This window comes from Tauraco erythrolophus, chromosome 2 (genome assembly GCF_009769465.1).
Source record: "Tauraco erythrolophus isolate bTauEry1 chromosome 2, bTauEry1.pri, whole genome shotgun sequence".
Taxonomy (NCBI): domain Eukaryota; kingdom Metazoa; phylum Chordata; class Aves; order Musophagiformes; family Musophagidae; genus Tauraco; species Tauraco erythrolophus.
In genome coordinates this window covers 121,998,613-122,021,222 of record NC_141466.1, presented here as the reverse complement: position 1 = coordinate 122,021,222, position 22,610 = coordinate 121,998,613, and the positions used below count along the sequence as shown (strand labels likewise).

The window sequence follows — 22,610 nt, the reverse complement described above, 5'->3', positions numbered from 1 at the left end:
TCTTTTCTTGCAACCGCAGCCTGGGCCATGGTAGTATAGCCAGCAGGTCAAGGAACAAGACATGGAGATCCAGGGGAAGCCACTGGACTGGTTGGGGGCTGAAGCATGGAGCGTAGCAGGAGCAACCAAGGAAGCTGAGTCCCCCTCCAGCCTGAGGAGCGGAAAACTCGGGGGAGAACTGCCCACAGCTACTCCATGGGAGGGTTATAGCAAAGCTGTAGACAGAGCCAGGCTCCTCTCAGCCGTGTGCAGGTGAAATATGAGAGGCAATGGGCAAAAGGTTGGAAGATGAGAAATGTTAGTTGTATCTTAGGAAAAACGCGTTCCCTATGAGGATGGTCAAACACTGGAACAGGGGCCCAGAGAGGCTGTGGTGTCTGTGTCCTGGGATGTAGTCAAGCCTTGACTGGGCAAGGCCCAGAGTAACGTAGTCTTGTTGGATCTGCGTTGAGCAGGGGTTGGACAAGGCACTTGCAGAGATCCCAGCTCCAGAGGCCCGTGCCAGATTCTGTTTTTCTGTAGCTCTACAATTAATTTGGCTCAGGAAAAGTTTACCCCAAAATAATAAAACCAGACCAGCTGATAAAGCCAAGTGAGTGGCAGAATCTGCATGGGATTTGTACCCAGATTGGGAAAAGACTGGGCACAGGGTCATTTTTAAACATTGGATGATTGGTCACCGTTCTCCAATGTTTACTATTCTGCAGTTGAGTCCTATCTGTGTATTATAGAGTTTAACTTTTGTTCTGTCAGTGGCTTTTCTGCCCTTTGCTACGAACAGCTGACTTGCACTTTAATAGCAGAAGTGGTCTCATTGCAATGCAAGAGAATAGGCTTAATAACATGGCTTTTGTAACGCTTGCAAAATATTTTTATGTAATTTTTTTGGTAATTTCTTTTTTCCCCCCGACATGATTTCTGAAAAATCTTACTAACCCCCCTCGCTTGTTGGTAACACATACTTACCTTGGGGATAAGAGGAAAAGAGCATTGTGCCCTGGATAAAACTAAATGGTAAATGTGAGGCTTTCATTTTTTTGGTAGGATCTATTTTTATATATCTCCTTCCCCATTCCACTTGCATACATGGTGTTGATCATGACTGTTGTTCAGGTGATGTCTGTTTTTCTGCCAGATAGAAGTCTACACAGTGTGTAATTCCTCATGGAACTTAGAATTCCATTTAAAACGTTTTTTTTTTTCTTTATGTGCTTGTAGGCATCATGGCCAGTAAACATTTGCTGTTTACTGAATACTGCTCTTTTTTTAGGCTTGCAGACCAGATGAGGATGATGAATTTTCCTCAGTGGTTTGATTTACTGAAGAATATTTTTTCTAAGTTTACCATCTTCCTCAAGAGAATAAAGGTAAGACATTCATCTACCAAGAGCGTCACGTAAAATGTGACGTGAAATGGAATGAAGTTACTTTCCATTTGAAGTCTTAAGGTGTTGATTTTGCTTATAGATTTCAAACTCTTGATTGAAAGAAGGATATGTGAATATCAGCATCCAGGGCAAAAATGATTAGTGCTAACAAAGAGAGCAGTGGGAAGGAGATAATACCTCTTGTTGCGTGATTACATCCGTTTCAGGCTGCTAGGGATTAGGACAGAACTTTTGTATGTGTTAGATTGCTCCAAATGAGGTTTCTTTCACCATTCTCGGAAACATCTGATATCAGTTACTGTCAAAGACAGATGAGTCGGCCTCCGAATGCTAATTACACAGTAGAAAATAAAGCCAGAATTTTATTTTTGTGGGTAAAAGGAAATCTCTTTCAAGCACAAGCTTGTGGCACAAGGTTTTGTGGGTTTTTTTGTAATAAAAGTTATATTTGATTCTAGGCAACGTTAAATACTATCCGTAGCGTGGTTTTCTTGGTTCTAGACAAGAACCAAAAAACCAGAGACCTGGAGGACACCTTGCAAAAGAACTCTGCTAAAGACAGCACGGTGGACACGGAAGTGGCTTACCTGACTCATGAAGGCATGTTTATCAGCGATGCGTTCAGCGAAGGGGACCTCCCACCCGTAGCAGCTGACACTACCTCTCACAGAAACACTTCCCCAAATAGCGAGCCCTGTAGCAGCGATTCGGTCTCCGAACCGGAGTGTACTACTGATTCCTCATCCAGCAAAGAGCAAACGTCATCTTCTGTTACTCCAGGGGGAGTGGAGATGATGTAAGTAAACGTGCTGCCTGCCTCTGCTTTGCAACCTGTCAGAAACAGGGTGTTAGGTGAAGGCGGTTGTTTCCAATGGTACAGGACAAAAATTACTTGGGAGGAATGTGCTTTTCTAGGTAAGTGAAGTGGAACGACTCTTCACCATCGCCCCTAGAGACTGCCATCAGACTGTGCTGTCCTCAGCTCACCTTTGTCTCATTTATTTGCCGTGCTTTCACTCTGGTGTGTAGCAGTAGGGGTACTGAATATGTCACTTCTTACAGAAAAGGGCCCCTTCTCCATCTGTCCTGCTGGGGAGCCCTCTTCCGTAGGGAGCAGGAGAGATGCAAGTCTAGCCTACACGAAAGACAAGATTGATTGTCATGGCTTTAGCAGGCAGGCTTCTCCTGTCCTGTTCCCTATCCATGTTCCCTATGGCTATTTTTTCCTTTGTGTTGTTTGGGTTTTTTTATAAGCTGGCTTCATGGAATACACCTTGATAAATTCCAGAGAAAAATCTGGTGTTCGTTGTCAAGTATTAGACTTGCACAGTTAAATTAAACCATCTCAGTGCTTTGGTAACACAGGCAGTGCTGCCCTGTCGTGCTCCGGACTCCAGAGTTGTAACTTTTTTGGCAACCTTTTATGCATACCTTATTTATGGCTGGGAATCAGAGCTGCCTTTTAAAAGAACCAGGCAGGGCATGTATGGGACTTGAGCACAAGCCACTTCAAAAGCCAGTGTGTCTGGGATACAGGGTTCTATGAAGCAAAATTGAAATAGCACTTGTTACCCTGCTAAAGATGGAAGATGGCAAGTGGCCTGCTCGCTCTAGCTGATTAATACTCAAATGTCTATGCTTGTGTGTTTAGGCAACTGTCAGTTTCTATAGAGACCTTCCCCTTGAATCACAATGCTGGCTGAAGGAGGTAGATTTAAAATAAGTATGCATAAAACGTGCATAAAACAAATTCAGACCTCTGTATGTCCAAACATCTGTCGTACGCTGGAAGAGAAATGCAATGTGAAGAAGAGTCCAGGGTTACAGTGAGGAGCAGGGAAGGAGAAGGGGGTTGGATCTGAACTGGTCTGGAGCACTTTGCCAAGTTAGCTAAAAATATAGCACCCAGCTAGAGCTCTTGAGCAATAAAGTTGTTTCTGAGGCTGGTTGCATAATTTTGTTCTGGAATGAACTTACTCCATCCCTCTTCTGGTTTTCTTTGCACCTCTGCTCTTTGTTTGGAGCAGGCTAATAAAATTACACAGTCATGACATTAGCCCAGTTGCTGCTCTGTAGCATCCTGTGTTTTCTCTCTCCTCTGATACCGTCAGTCCCTTGAGCAGCCACGCTGGAGCAAAAAGTTGTTATCTTAACTAATTACGTGAGTGGCAGAGCTGTGCTACGGGCCAGCCTCAAAACAGTAGACAAATCACAAAAGGTTTTTTAAAGAGTGCCAACTTAGGAACCTGAAGTGTAAAGAGCTAGTAGAATGACAGCCTATAGATTAAAGGTGGTGGGGAGTGCAGAGTGTCTGTTTTAGGCCTTACACTTGCTTTGAAAGAAAAACAATGGGCTTTATCTGTCATGGACTTACGATGCTCAAGTGTTACAGGAGCTGGGTAAATTTTGCCTCAGTAAATGTTAATATTTATTGGATTAGTAATGGCTATAATGTGTTTTCTCTTAGACAGTTAATAACAATTAGATGTGGATTTAAAACAAAATATAAGGATATGCAGTTGTGCATTTCCTGACATGACATTGACAGCAGCTTAGAAGATCCCACCTGTACAAAGTGACTTTGGTGATTAACTGACTGTCTACATTTGACAGTTGCTGCAAGGCTCTTTCCTCCTTCAACCTGTGAGCAGAAATACTTTTTTTTTAATAAATTGATGCTCAATCAACTGGTTCTGTCGTTTGTAGGATCAGTGATGACATGAAGCTGACTGACCTGGAACTGGTCAGGCTGGCAAACAATATTCAAGAGTTGCTTTATAATGCCTCTGATATCTGCCATGATCGTTCAGTCAAGTTCCTCATGGCAAGAGCGAAGGTAAGGAGCTTGGATCGGGCTGCTGGTGGTGTCTCATCCCTAATGAGAATTTACTCCCGAGTTACTGGTTTAACAAGTGGGAGTTCTGAAATGGCATTCTCCATTGAAATTAAGTAACTGTTCCTGCTGCCACAGGCGCTTGATGTTAATTAATGCCCAGGGCACCACAAGCATTAACATACCATGTCATTGGAAGGCAATGTTGGTTTCTGCTACTTTTTTTTTTTCTCCCCTTTTTAATATTCTGACTTGCTGTCTTTGAAGCTTCATGCAGAGAATGCCTATTTATGACAAGATAGCTGCTTGCACTGCAATCTGCCTTCTCTGTCCTATGTAGGATTAAATAATGTGCCTTTTAAAATACTAGTAGCCCTCAGACATGCTGAATAGTTGTTTCTTTATATTTCTGAGTTTTTGTGGTGTTGTGTCTCCTCACAATGGTTTTCTTTGCATATAGGATGGCTTCCTAGAGAAGCTGAATTCCAACGAATTTGTTGCTCTTTCTCGCTTGATGGAAGGCTTTATCTTGGATACCGAGCAGATCTGCGGCAGGAAAAGTATGTCCTTGCGCGGAGCACTTCAGAGTCAAGCCAATAGATTTGTGAATAGATTCCATGAGGAGAGGAAGACGAAACTAAGGTATCTCTGGGTAGAAGATCTTTGTGTTCTTACATGGGTAATTTTATCAATCATGTGCCAGGCAAACACAATCTTTCGTTGCCTAGAACACTAGTAATTGAGTTGTACTTAAGAGCAGGGGGTCAAAAAACTATATTAAAACCCAATTATTTTCAATTGGTTTAGACTTTTACAGTTTTCATAACTTATTTTCTTCAAACTCAATTGTTCTTATTTAGATGACAAATAAGGACAGTAATAGCTACAAGAAGGACTGAAGACTGGTATTGTATTGCTCTGTCTCAGGAGTTAAGTAACTTCAGGATAATTCACTCCCAACTGTTTTTAGAACAAACAAACAAACAAAACAAAAACCAAAACCCAAACAACCCCAAGCCCAAAAAACCTCCAACAAAAACAACAATTTTTTTTTTAAAAAAAAAAAAAGGAAAAAAACAACAAACAAACTTGGGGAACAGCCTTCCCTGTAACATACATCAAGTCTTTTTGCTCTCATCCATTGAAAGCTCTTAAAATTCCAGTATTCACACATTACTTCAGTGGCAGTGATCTCATAAGGATCTTTATTGCCTAGTGTAGTCTTTTGTCCCTTATGATAGATTGAATGAACAAATTGTGAGATCTCTAGGCTGACTTTTCTGTTTTACTTCTGCCCATTGTTGGGCACCTCTTTCTAATGAAGATGAATAACATAACATTTTGGGCCACTGGCTTTTTTCAAAGTACTGTATTTTTGATTCTACGCTGTTACAGGCAGGAGAAGCGTTAAGACAAGGCATTTCATTTTCTCAGCCTCCTGTCTTTTGTGTTTATAACTAGCCTACTTTTGGACAACGAGCGCTGGAAGCAAGCTGAAGTTCCTGCCGAGTTTCAAGATCTTGTCGATTCAGTGTCAGATGGCAGAATTTCTCTACCTGAAAAAAAAACAGCAGGTGTGTGTCTTGCAGTCCTACTGTTAACTGAGTTTATTATCAGCAAATGCTGCTATTGAATGTTGATGGACATATTCTGATGTCACTCTTGATCTCTCTTTGCTCACCATTTTGTGGAGAGATCAGAAGGAAGTTGATACCTTTTTTCCTTTCCTTTTGTCTGTACCGATGTTGACACTTCTTGTGCTGACCTTAAAAGATTGTTTATTTATTTTTTTGAAAATCCATTGAAGTGTTTGCACAGGGCAAGGAGCTACACTTGTTATACAAGTATTCCCAGTGCAGAGGCTTACAGTCTCTGCACAAGTTTAGTATTTCCTCAGAACGTACCACTTGAGTGTTGCGAGGGACCGAGGAGCATGTGTGTGCTCAGCCCTCCTTGTGTTAAACAAAGCTTGCTCCTTCCCACGACTTCATCTGCCAGTTGTTCACATGAAAGGCAGCACGCTATGTGGCTGCTCCTGGAAGCGAAAACTCATGTACTTTCAATTATTTACCTTGCCACAGAAACCTCATTTGACCTCAGACAAGTCACTTTTTTCTCCTCGTGCTCTATTTCCCCGTGTGTAAAATGGGAATGAGTAATGCGTTCTTACCTTGTGAGGATTCTCATCCAATGCTGCAGTGATGAATGTGTGCGTGAATGGCTAGAACAGGAAGAAATCATGCATAGAGGGGAAAGAAAATGGCAACAGACAAGTAGGAGGAAAGTACAATAATGTCATGGTGGAGAAACTCCAACCTCCCAAACGGAATGTAGCAGAGACAGAGAGTGTATTAGGCAATAATCGCTCCAATTATGGAACACAACACCAAAATACACTCATCGACCATTGCTCTTAAAATAAGCTCTTGCAGCTTCCTTCAAGAGGACAGGAAACTGGTGGCATGAAAAACTGCATCAGTAAGAGCTTCTGCTCTGGAGCCTGAGGAAGAAGTGGTTTGAAGCCATAATATTAATATACACAGCAAATCATTTAAGAATGTGTAGTAGAAAACCTAGTGACTTTTTCCGCTTTTCTTCTATTTGTAACCTGTTGTATTTCAAGTTCCTAAGTCTATAATGGCTGTGGGACTTTGGGGGATTTTTGATCTAAAACCCCAACAGATAATAAAGCAACTTTACAGGTCGTTATAATTGTGATGGGTAACCAACTATATAATAAATATTGTAAAAGAGAGCCTTGCTCCAAAGATTGGTTGTGGTTTTCAAGCCTTAGCAAGTGAACACTAAAGTTACAGAAAACAGCATTTTTTGGTGCTTGTTTTTAGTTCAACTCATCCCTTTTCCTTTCTTGCTAAAATGTCTAGCTACTGAAGAAAGAAAGCCAACTGAATTCCTTATTGTTGAAGGACAAAAATATGCAACAGTTGGGTAAGATGCACTCTTTTCTCTTAGCAGTGGGTTAGTTGGCAAGAACTTTTGAGTAGAACTGTGATGAATACTAACAGCTTTAGGAGTCTTATTTAAATAAAAGAACCTCTCTCCTTCTACAGACTAGTTTTTCTTTAGTTCCCAAACAGTTACAAAATGTTGCAAGCTCTTCTGCACATTAAAAAGCTGTTTCTTCTCTGAATGACTGAAATTTATAGTTTTGTTTGAATATATTTTTTTCTAATAATTTCATGAAAAACATTTTGTCACGAAAATACAAGTTTGTCTTCATAGTACACTGTTGTTATTTCTTGCAATATAGGTTATCTCTGGCAAAATACATGAGTCCACTACTAAATGATTGCTTATCTTATTCAGAAAAAGAAATAAGATGTGGGCTATCTCAGAAGCTGCATATGCTATTTCTTGATATCCTGATTGCTTTGGATTGGAAAGTAGTTTCTTAAAGCTGTTTATATCAAAGACATTTTAAAATGTATAATACTTACATACTTCTTCCATTTAAAAGCATGCTGTTTCCAAAGACTGTGAGGCTTAAGCATTAAATATATGTGAGAGTGATTTTGTGGAGAGAGTAAAACCTGGAGATCTCACTTCCCAGAGTCCTCACATCAATTTACACCAAACTTAAAAGTTCTGATTTACATAACGTCTTTGACCAGCTGTCATTTTATGAGTTGCTTCATGATGATGTGTCATTGTTCAATTGGAAACAGAAGCTGATGGCTCAGAACTTCTGTGCCAGCCAGCTGATACCACTGCAAAAGAGAATTTCAGTCGAGTAGGAGCATTTGAATATGCTTTAAAAAGATAAAGTTTACTTGATAGATGTGTTTGCTAATCCATCTCTGCTCATTTGAAACCTGTTATATTTAGCTCTGTGAAGCAATTGTCAGCTTCATGTTGGTGCAAATATTTGTTTTAGTCCCACGCACTTCCACATACAGTTACATTGTATTTAATCAAATAAAATGCATTCACCAAAAAAAAGCCAAGATGTTACCCCCATATTCTCCAGATGTTTCTTTTCCGTTGATTGTTGATCATCTTTCTGCACTCTACAGCCTAAAGGAAGAAAGAGGTTTTGTTTTTTCGAATGTTAGAATATCTACTCTGAACGTTTGAACTTTCCTTAGTTTTCTTGTCTTCTATGTATTTGAATTCAAAGAAGCATACCTGCTCTTTGTGGAACCTTCCCTGTTCCATCCAGTAGCTCCCAAATTCTCCAGTCCCTACTGAATTCAGAGGAAAATACAGGTGTTGAGCATCTTTGAATATTTGGTGCTGTTTCTTCACAGCTGCCTTCTGCCATTGTGACTCCTTAACGTATTCGTTATGTCTTTTTCAGTGGTTGTCATTGTCTACATTCTGTGGATTTTTATACTTGCTCAAAGTTGACCAGAGTTACACAGTAGTATAAGGAAAGAGCTTTGGATTTTTTTATCCCCTGCCAGCATCTGTGTGGAGACTTCTAGTTCCACAGTAGCTTTTTTTGAGATTAAAAAGTTATACCAGTAAACCTTAGAGATTTTCTCTCATATATGTTAAGTACTTTTCCCACACGCCACTCTGTGGAATGGATGTTCTTTATAGCCATCTTTATGTAAGTCATCTTTTATGTTTTGCTTCTACTTCAGATCAGTTAGTGGGTTTATTTAATGCTATGATCTCTAGCATTAGGTAGCTTTCTGTGAGCATGACTGGCCTGTGTTTGATTTTTTTCCAACATCGTCTGTGCATTGAGATGACATATTTGGCTGTTTCCTCTCTTGTAGGACAGTATTGCTGTTAATAAGAATAATCCTTGAGTACTGCCAGTGTGTGGATAACATTCCTTCCATCGCCACTGACATGCTTACCCGCCTGTCTGATTTACTGAAGGTACGACTCCTCATGTACTGTCTGTGCTAATCAGGGGTGTTCAGGGCAGAGAACGTGTCTTACTCTCTGTAATGCTTCACTGGCTTTTATAATTTCAGAGAAATGATATAAATTGTCTAGAAATGATTGTGTTTGTTACCGCGTCATAAGGTAGCCTTTTAAGCTAAAGGCATTAAAGATTCAATTTGTTGTGAGAATTAAATTCGGGAGGGCTGTCTTTCCTCTTGTTCACCTGAAATATTGGAAAATCCCATCTAGTAGCATTTGTCATAGCTGCCTGTCCTTCAGGCTGGGTGTAGGATTAATGCTGCTGAAGAAAAAGCAATTTGATCCCAGATGCCACAGAGATATATCTATATTGAAGAAGGAAACGAGTCCCTTGGTTTTTACAAGTCAGTACAGGTATAGTCAGTAGAAGCATGAAAAATAGTATGGGAAGACACTTCTGTTGTAAAATCTAAAGATGATGAAAGACCAGGACCTTTTTGCCATCTATTTCTCACTAGAGAAGAGGAAAGCTGGTAAAGCACAGATACTGCAAGGTAATATAAGTAAACAATAATAAAGGGAGCACATGAACGCACCTTAAAACTGTCACAGACACACAGACACACAGACACACAGACACACAGACACACAGACACACAGACACACAGACACACAGACACACACGAACGATCCAAAGCCTAATAGTTAATGTATTTCAAGGTTGGCACTTGTCTCATTACCCACAAAGGTTATGTCAGGTGTTAGAGTTCTGAACATAAGTATAATCGATAAAAGATGAACAGATTCTATTCTCCAAAGTGTATTTTACGTAGGGTGGGGACAGGGGAGGGGAAACACAACCAGGAGACAGACCTTTAAATAATCTTCCTGTTGGTAGTTCTTATCTGAATGATGAGATTCAGGAACACTCCTCCTTGCAGTCATCATTCAGATTCATCCACAAGCCTTCCCCTTTTGAAAGCACTAGCCAGGGCAAATCAGTCAGTCTGGGACTGGGAATGCCCCTCTTCACCTCTCGTGCCCCAGCTGCTGCGTCATCTGAGTCTTGCAGCACCTTTTTGCAGGCAGACAGAATAGAAGCAGATGCCTCAAACTTGGCCAGATTTGCATCTCTGTGTTACTTCTCTCTCTGTACCGCATCTCGTTCTAGCTCTACGTCATTTGTTTTTTGTTCCTTGATATTCAACCGTCATGTGCAGTTTAATTATTGTATCTCCTATCTGGCAGTGTGGTGCCATCAATTGGAGAGATGAGAAGAGCAGCTAGCAAAAACAAAAGCTCGTTTATTACACTTTGAACAAAATAAGAGCCACTCAGGGTGTCCTTGCAAGTCACTACACTTTTTATTTGACAGCTGTCAGAGCTAGCAAATTTTGAAGGTAGCGAGAGCTAGTCTTTATTGTGCTGGAAGCTGCAGAGTGTTCCCAGGTAATGAAATTCCAGGCCGTTTTAGACTTTGGCTGCAACCAGAGTGAAATAACACCTGTGTATGAACAAAACCACGATCATAATTACGGGAGTTGTTTAGCTGGTGCAGACAAGAGAAGGCTGGCAGCCGCAGTGCCGGAACGCAGAAATGCTTTCCTCCAGGCAGTCAGAAGGAGGGGATATTGCTCTTTTGATGTTTTCAGGCATGCTGCTTCCTTGCTGCTTTGTCTGCAACAGCCCATCCGATAACAGCGGTATCTATGAAAGTCGGGGGAGAATATGAATGTCCATCATCCTTTACAGAGCATGTTTTTAGTGGTCTGCCACGCAGCCAATGAGTTGGCGCTAACCTGAGCTAAATACCTCGGAGCAGCTTAGGCTGCGTGGGATGTATCTGTCTTTGGCTCAGTGGATCTACTTCTCAAGTCCACCAGGAGGCATAAGAAAAGGTCTTGCTTTCCAGGAGGAGGAGATGAAGTTAATGTCAGGCAGTTTCAGATCCTGAGTTCTGTCTTAGAGCATGGTGTGCCTCTCTCAAGTCGGGGGCCAGACGTAGCTCAGGTTCAGTGGTGGCACTAGGTCTGGGTTGCTTTTCTGGCCCTGGATGTACCACCCTGGCAGCCCACAGCGGGTGTGCGGTGTTCACAGCATATCCTCTCTGGATAAAAAAAATTGTTTCCTGTTTTTATTCAAGGAGGGTTGAAATTTTGGGTTTGTTCTTGCGTTATTGTGAAGCGGGATTTTGACCTTAAAAAAAAAAAAAAAAAAAAAGGAGCTCTATGTGAGGGAAGTCCCCTATGTTGCAAACACAAGCCGTGGGCAGCTTTGCCACAATTCCTTGTGAATCTTTCTTCAGGTGCAAGAGAAAGGGTCAGCTCTCTGTAGGTTTTGCCTCCCAATTTCCACCCTGGTGTCAACATTTTGTTCAAATGTGAGCCCTGGGACTTCTGCTCACCATTCAGAGCAGGAATTAGGGACAGCAGCAATGAATCCTCCATCTCTACTGCATCACCCAAGCCAGTCTACAGTGTCTGGTGTCTCAAGCTGAGTGGTGGAGCAGAATTCCGAAATAATGTGCTAAAAGGAACTGTTTTACTGTCCAAAGACCTTGCTGACCTGCGCGCATTTAATGATAACTTCTTTTCTCCTGGAACCAAGTTAGGAATATCACGTCATGAGTCATCCACTATACCTGGAATTCTTACAGAATTGTTTTTTGGTATGGCTTAACATCTTCTGCGCATCACTTCTTAATCTCGGTATTTTATAGTCTGATAAACACAGATTCAGCCACCTCAGCAGCAGTAAGTTTGGGTGCTTTCAAGTTTTCTTTAACATCAGCAGCGGGGAAGGTCTAGAGCCAGAGCAGAAACTTGTTCTTTTGCTGTTTTACGTTCTGATATTACGCTTTCCTACGCTACTCAGCAAAACTAGTGAGATCCTTACCCTTCACTCCACCCAAGGCCCTGGTTCAAGAAGTGCATTTTATAGATTTCTAGTATAAAGCCATTCTTGTGTACAGCTTTCAAAGTAAGGCTGAACATAGCTAGTCTGCAGCATCTGACTTGCTGCTTTACTCTCACACTGGAGAAGCCTCACCCAAAGGTCTTGTAGAGAAGCAGAAATTAGTCCCTCTATTGAAATCACTGAGCAGCTAACTGTGTTTTTAATAACACTGTTTCTACTTCCCACTGCTGAAACACTGCCTTGAGTGCTTTAGCATAAACTGAGTGAAAAAAAATACTATGGGCCAGTGACTGCTGAGAGTGGTGAAAAAGTTCCTTTTGTCTTACTAGTTAACAGTCGCAGACTCCTCTGTAGCAAGGAGTATGTGAAACTCTGGTACTGGCCTTCATTTATTTTGTAATAATCTCTTTAATCTTGCAGAATTCTATTGATGATATTTCTAAACTGGTTATGTGAAGTTGTTAAAGTCAGCATAAATTTTCACTGTCTTTTTCTTTCTCACAGTATTTCAACTCCAGAAGTTGCCAGCTAGTGCTTGGGGCTGGTGCATTACAAGTTGTTGGTTTGAAAACAATCACTACAAAAAACCTAGGTATGGATTTCTGTGTTTAAAATGTCAAAGCTCGTTCTCCTGCCTGTTAAAAAAAACAACAACAACAACAAAAAACCTAAATATTTACGATAAACTGTGTTTGTATTGTGGTGCCATGCGTGGACCACAGAGGGTCATGAGACCTTGCTGGTTAGAGGGTAAAACATACAAAAAAGGCAGTGAATTATCTGATTAAAGGGTGCATTAAAATCCATAAAATGATTTTGCTGTCTACTGAATCACTTTAAAGGTAAAGCTTCACTGTGTTACATGAAGGAAACATAAGAACAAATACAGAGGCTAGCAAGTTTTCCATGGAAATGTTTTGACTGTGGGAAGGTGTAGTTAACTTTTTCAGCGGTGGCTTTGGCATGCTTGGGAGCAGCTTAGCGCTGGGATCTTGAGATTGGAGGTGTGTAGGTGGAGGAATGCAGCCAAACCCGTCTCCCCGTGTGTTTCGCTGAGCTGTGCTCTCCTGTCTGCCCTGTGGTGCCATATTCTGGAACGCCATGTCCTCGTAACAGCTCCCGCGGGTTGTAACCGCGTGTCAGTGCTGTGGTTGTGATTTCTGTGGGTGGCTGTGAATAGAATAGTTGGTCTTTGTGTGGTTGAGTGTCCCGGCACAGTCAGGTAACTTAGGGCTCTCTGTCTGCATGCTGAATCCAAACTATGATTTGGGCTTGAGAGTTTCCTCATTTTCGGTGTCTCAATTAGCTGAATTGCCAGCCCCAAGTTACCTGCCTGGGCTGCTTTAGCTGCTCTGAAAAGCTGGGGAGAACTAGGTGCCCAGTTCCGTGCTACGGAGAAGTCCGACATGCTACTCAAGACCACCAGTTTTAAACTATCTCCTGAAATTAAGAGCCTTTGATGGGTGGGTTGAAGAAGGTGTTTGAACTTGCAGTTGCAATGTTTCAGGGTGTCCTGATTACCAGTCAGCATTTCACTTTTAAAAAGGAAATAGCTTGAGGAGAATCAGTGGAGAGGCTTCCCCCAAGGGGCTGTGGGCTGTAGAGTTGGAGCAGACACAAGTGAGCAGAGAAAAGCCAGGTCAGATCTTTGCTCCAGAAGGCTTGGCCAATGCGATGACCATGCTGGCCACCTTGTGTCCTGCTGCCGGCTCGGGCCCTGGTGGGCACAGGAGAAGCTTGATTTTGGGAATCCTGCCTGCACCACAGGCAGGAGCGGGCTCTGGCAGCTCAGCATTGGCAGGGCGGAGTGTTTACACACACCTCCCGCAGAAGAAACACTGATGCCTTGAGAACGTGGCTGCCGAGGTTAGGTAGCTGATGAGTCAGGTCTTTTGAGATCTCTCTGATGTCTGCGTGTGCTCAGGGCTCAAAATGTCAAGTAGGCACTTAAAGCCTCTTGTAAAATTAGTCCCTTATCCCGTATCTTACAGAAGCTGGGTGTGGGTAGCCAAGTACTAGTCCAATGTCTTCACTGGGTGGGGTTTCCCAGTGGAAACATATGTTTACCTCCTCTTTTTTCAAAACAACAAACCCCCAAACATGTTAAACTGTGTCAGGTCCGTTATTTGTATTAAAGGAGATGAGCCATTTTGTATAGACTGTTTCCTGTGTAATAATTATTTTTCTTTCCCTCTCTCACTTCTGGATTTACAGCCCTTTCTTCACGTTGCCTACAGCTAATCGTACACTACATTCCTATTATCAGGGCTCATTTTGAAGCTCGACTGCAGCCGAAGCAGTTTAGCATGCTCAGGCATTTTGACCACATTACAAAGGTAATTCTTTTGGCATTTCCTAATTAAATGCAAAGTTCTGCTTTTCAACATCCACCGAAGAGTACGAAAGCCATTAGCCAATAAATAAAACCTGCTTTCTTCCGTTACAGGATTATCACGACCACATAGCTGAAATTTCAGCAAAGCTCGTTGCCATAATGGATAGCTTATTTGACAAACTATTATCCAAGGTAATGATTTATGGAAATAATTATACACTCTCTAAATTGCAGTTGGAGGTCTGGTTGTGTACAGCCTAGATGTTTCAAATGGAGTCTTAAACTTTCCTAATCGAGACTCGTTTGAACTTCTTTAAACTGTATAAACACAAAACTCTGCCGTACTTGTGAATGTGTTTTGTCTTAACATTTGCCAAGTGAGTGTCATTTGCCTTTATCCCCACAAAAAAAATTTGTTTGTTTACTCCTTCAGCAGTAACAGCAATGCTTTGGCTGGTGCACATGCTCTGGTGTTCAGAAACTGAAGTGCTCTCCTACCCTCAGCAGTTTTATCCACTGACAGCTCTTGTCTGCAGTCAGGCGGAGCCAGTTCCTGTTTCCTGCTCTTCCCGATGGTGCCTCTTTGGAATTGGGGAGCCTGTCATTTCCCACAGCTGAGGAAACAGCGAAAAACTGCTGAGGAGGAAGAGTTTTTGAAGGGGAAGGACCAACCCATCCATTGGGCTGCAGGCCTGGGGACCAGAGGTCTGCCTTAGCAGTTCCTGCTGCATAGCAGCATTAGTAGCTGTCCCATGAAGTGCTCGTAGTGTTTTTTGGGTTTTGATCATTCATCAGCGGAACAGGTTGGTCCTGGGCTGGATCCACTCTCTCAGACTCACCTCAAGGTGGAGTACGCTGAGAGAGAGTACCCCAAGATGGGACCTCCTGGGCTCACAGATCCAATAGATTAAGTACATGAGCTTTTAAAGCTTAGTGTTTTGCTCTATGTCTTATGCTCTTTTAAAGCTCTCTCTCCATGAGAGAAATAAATTAATTCCTTAGTGACAGATTTGACTGATTGGCCTGGGCCAACCTCTTCCTTGTAGGAGCTCCTGAGAAGCACAGAACCTCCCTGGTGGAGCACAGGTTGATGAGGGCTGCAGAGGCAGCTGTAACAGGCAGCATTTCTGTCTTCCTTGCTGTTTCTATTATTTTATTGTTTATTTTATGTTGTGCATTTTCTTTTCATCTGTTTCTTTGGACTAATAAATAGTGTTACCTAAACTTGGAGGCAGGAAAAATCCTCAAAGCGTTTAAATGAGGATTCCTTGCCCCCTGTTGCGTTTACACTTTTAAAAACATGTTTATGCCCTTTTCTGAAGCTCCAAATAGTGATCTGCTTTTTTAGGTTTTTGCCCCACATAAAAATACCTGTTCTGTGAAGTAACATGGCTTTTTGGCCACTTCATCTCTTGTCTCTTGAAAATAAGACAAATGCAAGAGTTTAGATTGTTGATACTAAGCAAGTTAGCCCACAACAAACCAGTAACACAGTCTATGTTCTTGATGGTAGTTAGTAAGTACCCATGCCTTACTGTCTTTCCATCTTTACAGCCCATTCTCCTCTTGTGAGCTGGCATGAGATAAACTGGCAGTATTCCTGTCCTTCAGAGTTCTTAAAGGCTTGAGTGAGAGTGCCTGGCTGACGTGAATGCAACCCACAGGGTGCAGGAGAAGAGGAGACCGTGGGTCGATTTACCTCCATTCCTAACATAATACCCCGTAATTTGGTTCATCTTGTTCCTGAAATAATGACGTTTTAGCACTGAAGGCTGTGAAGAGGAAATTTGCAAACGGGCATGTCAGTGCAACCAGTGTCAGTGTGTTCTTTTTGGTGAGAGTCCAGATATTTCAGTGCTTTGTGGATAAAGTGGTCACCTACTTTAAAGGATGTAAATCCGAATGAGCAAGCGAGCGAGTTCCATAGCAGCGTGGCTCCAGCGTGCTTTAAAACCAAACATTGCACAGTCTAGAAACCTGCTTTGTAGGAGACAAACGGTTTGTTCCAGGACGTGGACAAGTTACTCTTGTGATTCCAGGCGCTGCTTCCCTCTGGGAGCTCTGTGGAACAGGAGCTGTCTTCACGCAGTGCCACCGTGATGAGGCTGTGCGCTCAGCGGGGCGTTCCACAACAGCGCGGACAGTTCCCAGCATCTGTCTGTTAACTTTGGCAGGGAGATAAAACAGCAACAGGGGTATTTAACAGCTGTCATTATCAGTGAAAAAGGCATAGGTTTTGTAAAAACAATAAATGTTCATGGAAAAAAATCCAGTGCAAGTTCTTAGCTTGTCTTGGAGCTTGCTGGCTTGTGACTCTTTGGACAGAAGAGCAGTAAATTTTTCTCTGATCCATCATGATATTACCCGCTGTTGACCTTAGCTGCTGGAGATAAAAATTGCCACCGACTTGCAAGGCTGGAGCTCAGGTTTCTTTCCGGTGCTGTTGCTTTTCCCCCGTCAAGGACAGAGAGTTTGCTTGGTCTGTAGCCACGCAAGGGCCATCGCTGCAGCTTCCTTGGGCTCTACTGGTAAATTGTAAATCTTTTGTCGCCCAGCTCTCATGTCTTGAGGCACAATGCTGTGAGGTTGTCCCACGCAGGGAGCAGGGCTCCTGGAGCAGTCAGCACTATTTTTTCTGCTACTTCTCCTTTCAATTGGTTTGGCTTTTCCATAAAGGCTTTTTCAAAACTCCCTGTTTCTTTTTTTTTTTTGCTCTCACGCTCAGGCAAGCTTTGTTCTCTTTCACAGTTCAGGCTAGCATGAGAGAGAGCGTCTCCTCCAATGTGTTTGTAAATTATTTACTTATAATGATTCAGCTCTTCCACTGTATTGTGCAAGGTTCTGTGGGGAAGTAGCACCCTACCAAAGGTCACCTTACCAGTGTTTAACCCAGGCCTGTGCCAGCAGAGCCTCTCCACCAGGAAGTGGAGAGCTGGCTTCACTGTTCCTGGAACAGTTTTTCAAGGTGCTTCTGAAATCACATTCAGATCTTCCCTATCCAGGGTGGGGACATAAGAATTTTGTTCCCTCTGTGGCAAACCCCTTGCCATCTGGTGGTTTTCAGTGTCTTGTTTCTTGATCTCAGTCACTGAGTCCTACTTTGTTTTCCAATGTATTTCTGCAATGTTCTTGTGGGTTTTTGGGTTTTGTTTGTTTTTTTTTTTCCTGGTCAATATTGAGTTTTCAGGAGCTTCCATTTCTTTATGCTTTCCTTTCCTTGTTTCTTCAGAAATTTGTATGTATGTGATTGTAGAGAAGTCGTTTTTCCTCATGAAGTGCTTGAGGGGCATGTTCAGCAGAGGTAGAATTGCTTGCCTGTCATTGAGTCACACAGTCTGAAGGAAGAGGGCCGGCTAGCAGGCCACGTAGCGGGCACAGTGATGATCACCTCTGCATCTGTAATGCATAGGGAAGTGGAAACGGGCAAAAAGTAAGTAGCAAAGGGAAGCGATGCAGATTAACAAAGATGAATAGATGAAGTTGGGAAGTGCTCAGATTTCCTACTGGTTTGAGTGTTACTCTTTGCTTATAAAAAGAAGTGCCAAAAGCTTGCGTGATGCAAGTCCTTGGCTGAATCACATCATGCCCAGCACTGTTTTAATTTGTGATGTGCTAAATGAACCTTGACTCGTGACGTCATTAGCAACGCAGGGCTTGAGACGGCTGTTGGAAACTCTCCTATGTAAACTATTTTAGAGAGGCAGAAAGGAGTAACTGGTTGTGTTTTCATTTCCAGTATGAAGTGAAAGCTCCTGTTCCTTCCGCATGCTTCAGGAACATCTGCAAGCAAATGGCAAAGATGCATGAAGCTATATATGATCTCCTTCCTGAGGAGCAAACTCAGGTGAATGTTATTTTTGAGGTTGATGTAACACCTCCCTTGCAAATGCAGATGAACTCGGTGAAGAGAGAGACTTCTGCTTCATCTGGGGGGGGGGGGAAAAAAATCTCTGTTGAGTCTTTGTGAAACCCACACATCAAAGGGGCTGGCAGCAGTCGTGCAGACAGTTCAGTTTGAACTGAAGTGTTTGGGTGTGCAGGGAGAACGATGAGACACACAAAAAGAACCGACTGATTCCAGCATTTTGGGTTGCGTTTTAATGCCTAGAGAGGTGAATCTTCAATTCAGGAATTAGTGCTGGAATTCTACACAAGCGGCAACGCTGTGGGGCTCGAGTACAGCCCTTTTAGGGAATTCTTCTGTAGCACTGCTGAAACTTCCTGGCTTCCGAAGGTCCCTGAATGTATTATGCAGCCAGATTGTACCAGATGTGCTTTTTCCATATTTTGCTGCAGTTACTGCTACTGCAGAGCTGTAAATCTAAGGACGGGAAGGACTGATACAGTCACTGAACGCACTAAGTTGTAGTTTGTCTTTTGCACTAAATTAAATGGTCTCTTGGAAAAAAGACTTAAAGTGATTATAGTGCAGGGAAGAGATTTGTTGTCTTCTCGCTTTAATACAAGTTGCTAGATGTTTCAGACAACAGGGAAGAAGAATTCCTGCTCCAGAGAAAGTGTCCTCTATAGGCAACACGTAACAAATAAGTGAGGGTGTAAACTGTCCTGTATGTTATATATTGTGCGTGGCCAGAAAGATTAGGAGGCGGAAGGACTGGCAGAAAGGAAAAATCACATGGAATGTCAAAACAAAAGCAAAGGTCAGCGATTTCACAGTGTATTTCCTCGCTCTAGGCAGTGATGCAAGCTTGGGAATGGTTCCTTACTCTGGTTCTGTGGTATCTCCTAGATGTTGTTTTTACGAATTAACGCAAGCTACAAACTTCACCTGAAGAGGCAGCTGGCCCATCTAAACGTGGTCAATGACGGAGGACCTCTGAATGGGTATGTTTGGGCACTTTTGTTTTTTACTGCTTATAAATAAGCAGGCTTTGTCTTCTGCCAGAAGTCGTGATTGCAGGATGCAGCCATGCTCTGTGTTTTGGTATGTCCCATTGGAGCTTCCTTACAGTAAAGGGCATGACTTGTGCCTTTCCATGGTAACTTGGAATGCAGTCAGCTTGGTAAAAGATTGGGAGTTGGGCATTGTCCTACTGGAAACCTGCTGTAGGTTTTCTCGGTTGTGGATTGCTTTTTCTTCTTTTGTGTAACAGCAGTAGCCACAGTTTAATTCTCAGGAATTGTGTGATTCATGAAACAGTTTTGAAACGTGGATGATGACTCATAGCGCTAGCAAAGTAAAAATAGGAAAAAAATGGTATTTTGTCTGTGCAATGGGCAGCTTCTATACAGGAATTGTTTTTACAGCAGAACTAGATTTGAAACAGATTATGCTCACAGAGCTTTTCCCCTTTCCGGCCCCAGCCCAACCCTCCATCACCGAAACAGCTCAGTGGTACCTCCTGAGAGGGTGTGCCTGGCTGTGCCTGGCATCCCACACCTCCCAGGGGAGCGTACAGCCTCTTGCAGGCTGCGACCTACTGAAAGTTGGATCGTCCCCTGGAACAGTGGGGTTTGTAATTATTCTTAATGGCCTGGGGGCGTTTATTTGCGGCGTGGTAGGGGTGAAGTTAAGTCGGCCTACCCACATGCAAGAAAACGTTGTCTGAGGCTGAAGAAGCCGGAGAAGGAAGTTTATAAATGTTTCAGATGTTGCTGGAATGAAGATGAGTTTTGTTCCTGTCACATTTATTCTTAGTTGTCCTGCTTAAGCTTATTTATTCATCCTGGTACCTTGTGAGAGTCTATCTGAAATGGTTTTCTGTACTTGTGGTGTCTTTGCAAGACAACATCCAGTTGCCTTTGGCACTTACTAAGGTATTTGTAAGCCAACAACCTTATGCCATAGGAGCGAGGCCGCAGCAGCCCCAGGATGTGTTCGGGGTGCATGTCACACTTGGGTTTCTAGTCCTAAACTGTGTCTTGTGCTGTCTTCATCCTGCTTGCTTGTTTCTGTGAGATGCTTGTGGTTGCATGGCCTAAATGGATCCCTTTTTGATAAGGAGGGTTGGGGCAGGTGTTCCTGGCAGTGTATTTCCCAGCGCAGTTGTCCTTCCTGTCGGAAAGGTCTCTTGTCTGCAGCTGGAAACAGTAGTGCCCAAGTCTTTCTTCCATGGCAGCAGTTACTTCAGAACCCCTCGCCCTGGGAGCGTGTCATTGGGGCCTTTTGAGAAGGGACACCTCAAAACGCTGGATTTCACTTGCTACTGTTCCAGTACTGACCTAGTTTTTAACACGCTTTTTTTCGGATCCTCATTGGATTTTAAACTGCTTGTTTCTGTAATAGTAGCAAACATCCAGGTCTGTGAGTCCTCGTTAATTCTGTACTATGAGAACACAACTTTTGTGCCTACCTCTTGCTGCTTTCTAACTGGAAACACCATGATGGTGTTTCTGTCCTCCCCCGATATGTTTCACCGCTGTAGGAGAGATTTTGAACTCTGTATAAACTGTTACAAACAATGTTGCTGTTTGGTTGCTTTTACATTAACCTTCTAGAATACGGAAGTGACCGTTGCAATAATTAATATTCTAAATTGCAATGGAAGCGGGGGTTTAAGTCTGGATAAGCCTGGGATTACAGCAAGAGAATAGAAGTTTTAGATGCCTAATTCCTGCTGAATTTTTTGAACTCGTCGTTTGATCTCCTGTCCCTGTAAGTAGTTTTACACCTAGCAGTAATCGCGTTAGCTGTGATCGCTGCTGTAAACCAAACCACATCCGTCGCATCGAGTTTTGAACCGATTCTTAAAGCACCTAATCCAGGCACAGCGTGTGAACACGTGGCGTTGTCCACGTGTGCCCATCACAAACAAACCCTGCTTGTTTTTCTGAGTGCTCCGAGTGGACGCGACAGGTTCAGCTCCTAATCTTGTTGTATGTTTCACTGCAGACTGGTGACTTCAGATGTAGCTTTTTACACTGGAAACCTTCAAGCTCTGAAAGGCCTTAACAACTTAGACCTAAACATGGCTGAAATTTGGGAGCAGAAGAGGTGATAATCCACCGGGAGCAATCACTTGGCTCTGACAACAGACCGACTTTCTTCTAAGCAGCGTGACCGACGTGAGGTGAATACGTAAGACCGGCGTCCAAGAAAGGGCACCATTGATAGTCGGGGAAGCTGGACTCAGAGCGAGCTGCAGGGAGTGATCTTCCCAGCGTCCTTCAGCAAGAAACAAGTGATCAGCTGTCTGTGCAATGTTTGTTTTGGGTTTGTTTTTTTTTTTTTTCATTCTCTCTGGAAACAGACTCAGGTTTCTTTGGACCAAATCCAAAAGAACACATAGCTGTAACACAGCTGTAGTTGTCTAGAATGCTCTGTATATCTTTATATTAAAAAGATGCTTTGCATTTCTTCTAGTGCAATGGAATTCACATGGTGTCCCACCTTATTTAATGATGGTACGATACAAAAATCTTGCAGTTGGACCTCTGTAGAAAATGTTTTTCTCTATGAAACTATGCTGTTCTAAAATTTATTTTTTTACAGAACTTTATATAAATAAATGTCTTTTGATTGCTTGCATATAGGATTCAGATTTGTTAGGGAGCAGTCCTGTTTCAGGGAATTTCTGACAGCTGGGCTCTAAACTGCCATCTGAAGACAGGATTTTTCCAATTGTCAGTTCACCGAAGCTATTACCCACAGGATGAGAGAGCTGTGAAACGATCCTCGTTAGCAGTGACAGGGTTAACAGGGGGCTTCTGGTGGAATTGGAAGGAAGTAAAAAGGCTGGTGTGGGGCTGGTTTCCTGCTGTTACTGAACCCTGGGCGTAGGCAGTAGGGTGAGGACAGGGAGTGTTTCAGGACTCTGCCAGTTGCTCCGCAGTACTAAAGACACGAAGCGGTGCGTGTATAGAGACCGAGGAGGACACAGAAAACAGGGCAGGAAGAATTTTAAAGTTTTTAGGCTGCTTATAAAAGGTTGCACCATTAAGGAAGGTGCAACTGAAATTAATTTATTTAAGAGTTTTTAATACTACCTTTTAAGACTGGACGCTGCCAGTACTAAGTACAAGTGCCTGTGTATTGCACCTCACACCTCGTTACCGAACCATAGTCCGAGTGCCTAACCCTGTGATGATTATGTACGACGGAATGGTCTACAGCGTGTGCGTGTGGTTTCTTCAGACAGGCATGCCTATCTGTTAGCATAACAGATGTCGTTAATTGTCAGTCACAATAAAGCTATAAAATCACAGTTGTTTTTAAAGACCAACTTCTTTAATGATACATACCAGTGTTATACTAAGCTTATAAAATAAAGTTGTCTGCATGTAAATACATGAGAAACATTAAGAAATCGATAGTGATCAGGACAGGGATTTCAATTCC

General features: G+C 42.6%; 1 protein-coding gene across 3 annotated transcripts in view; it reads left to right on the top strand.

The window, feature by feature from the left end:
* Nucleotides 1-21,800, top strand: part of VPS54 (VPS54 subunit of GARP complex) — a 51,996-nt gene extending 30,196 nt beyond the window's left edge. Inside the window, exons 11-23 of one of the 3 annotated variants that reach the window (XM_086631852.1) lie at nucleotides 1,271-1,367; nucleotides 1,847-2,184; nucleotides 4,095-4,224; nucleotides 4,682-4,863; nucleotides 5,683-5,795; nucleotides 7,107-7,170; nucleotides 8,967-9,072; nucleotides 12,481-12,568; nucleotides 14,191-14,312; nucleotides 14,423-14,503; nucleotides 18,048-18,155; nucleotides 19,062-19,156; nucleotides 21,165-21,800. In XM_086631852.1, the coding sequence (XP_086487978.1) occupies nucleotides 1,271-1,367; nucleotides 1,847-2,184; nucleotides 4,095-4,224; nucleotides 4,682-4,863; nucleotides 5,683-5,795; nucleotides 7,107-7,170; nucleotides 8,967-9,072; nucleotides 12,481-12,568; nucleotides 14,191-14,312; nucleotides 14,423-14,503; nucleotides 18,048-18,155; nucleotides 19,062-19,156; nucleotides 21,165-21,270 (1,630 nt within the window). In that variant the 3' untranslated portion in view covers nucleotides 21,271-21,800. Of the gene's footprint in view, nucleotides 1-1,270; nucleotides 1,368-1,846; nucleotides 2,185-4,094; nucleotides 4,225-4,681; nucleotides 4,864-5,682; nucleotides 5,796-7,106; nucleotides 7,171-8,966; nucleotides 9,073-12,480; nucleotides 12,569-14,190; nucleotides 14,313-14,422; nucleotides 14,504-18,047; nucleotides 18,156-19,061; nucleotides 19,157-21,164 lie in introns of those variants that run through there. The other 2 variants (XM_086631853.1, XM_086631856.1) reach the window with 2 other exon arrangements.
* The last annotated feature ends 810 nt before the right edge of the window (nucleotides 21,801-22,610 follow it).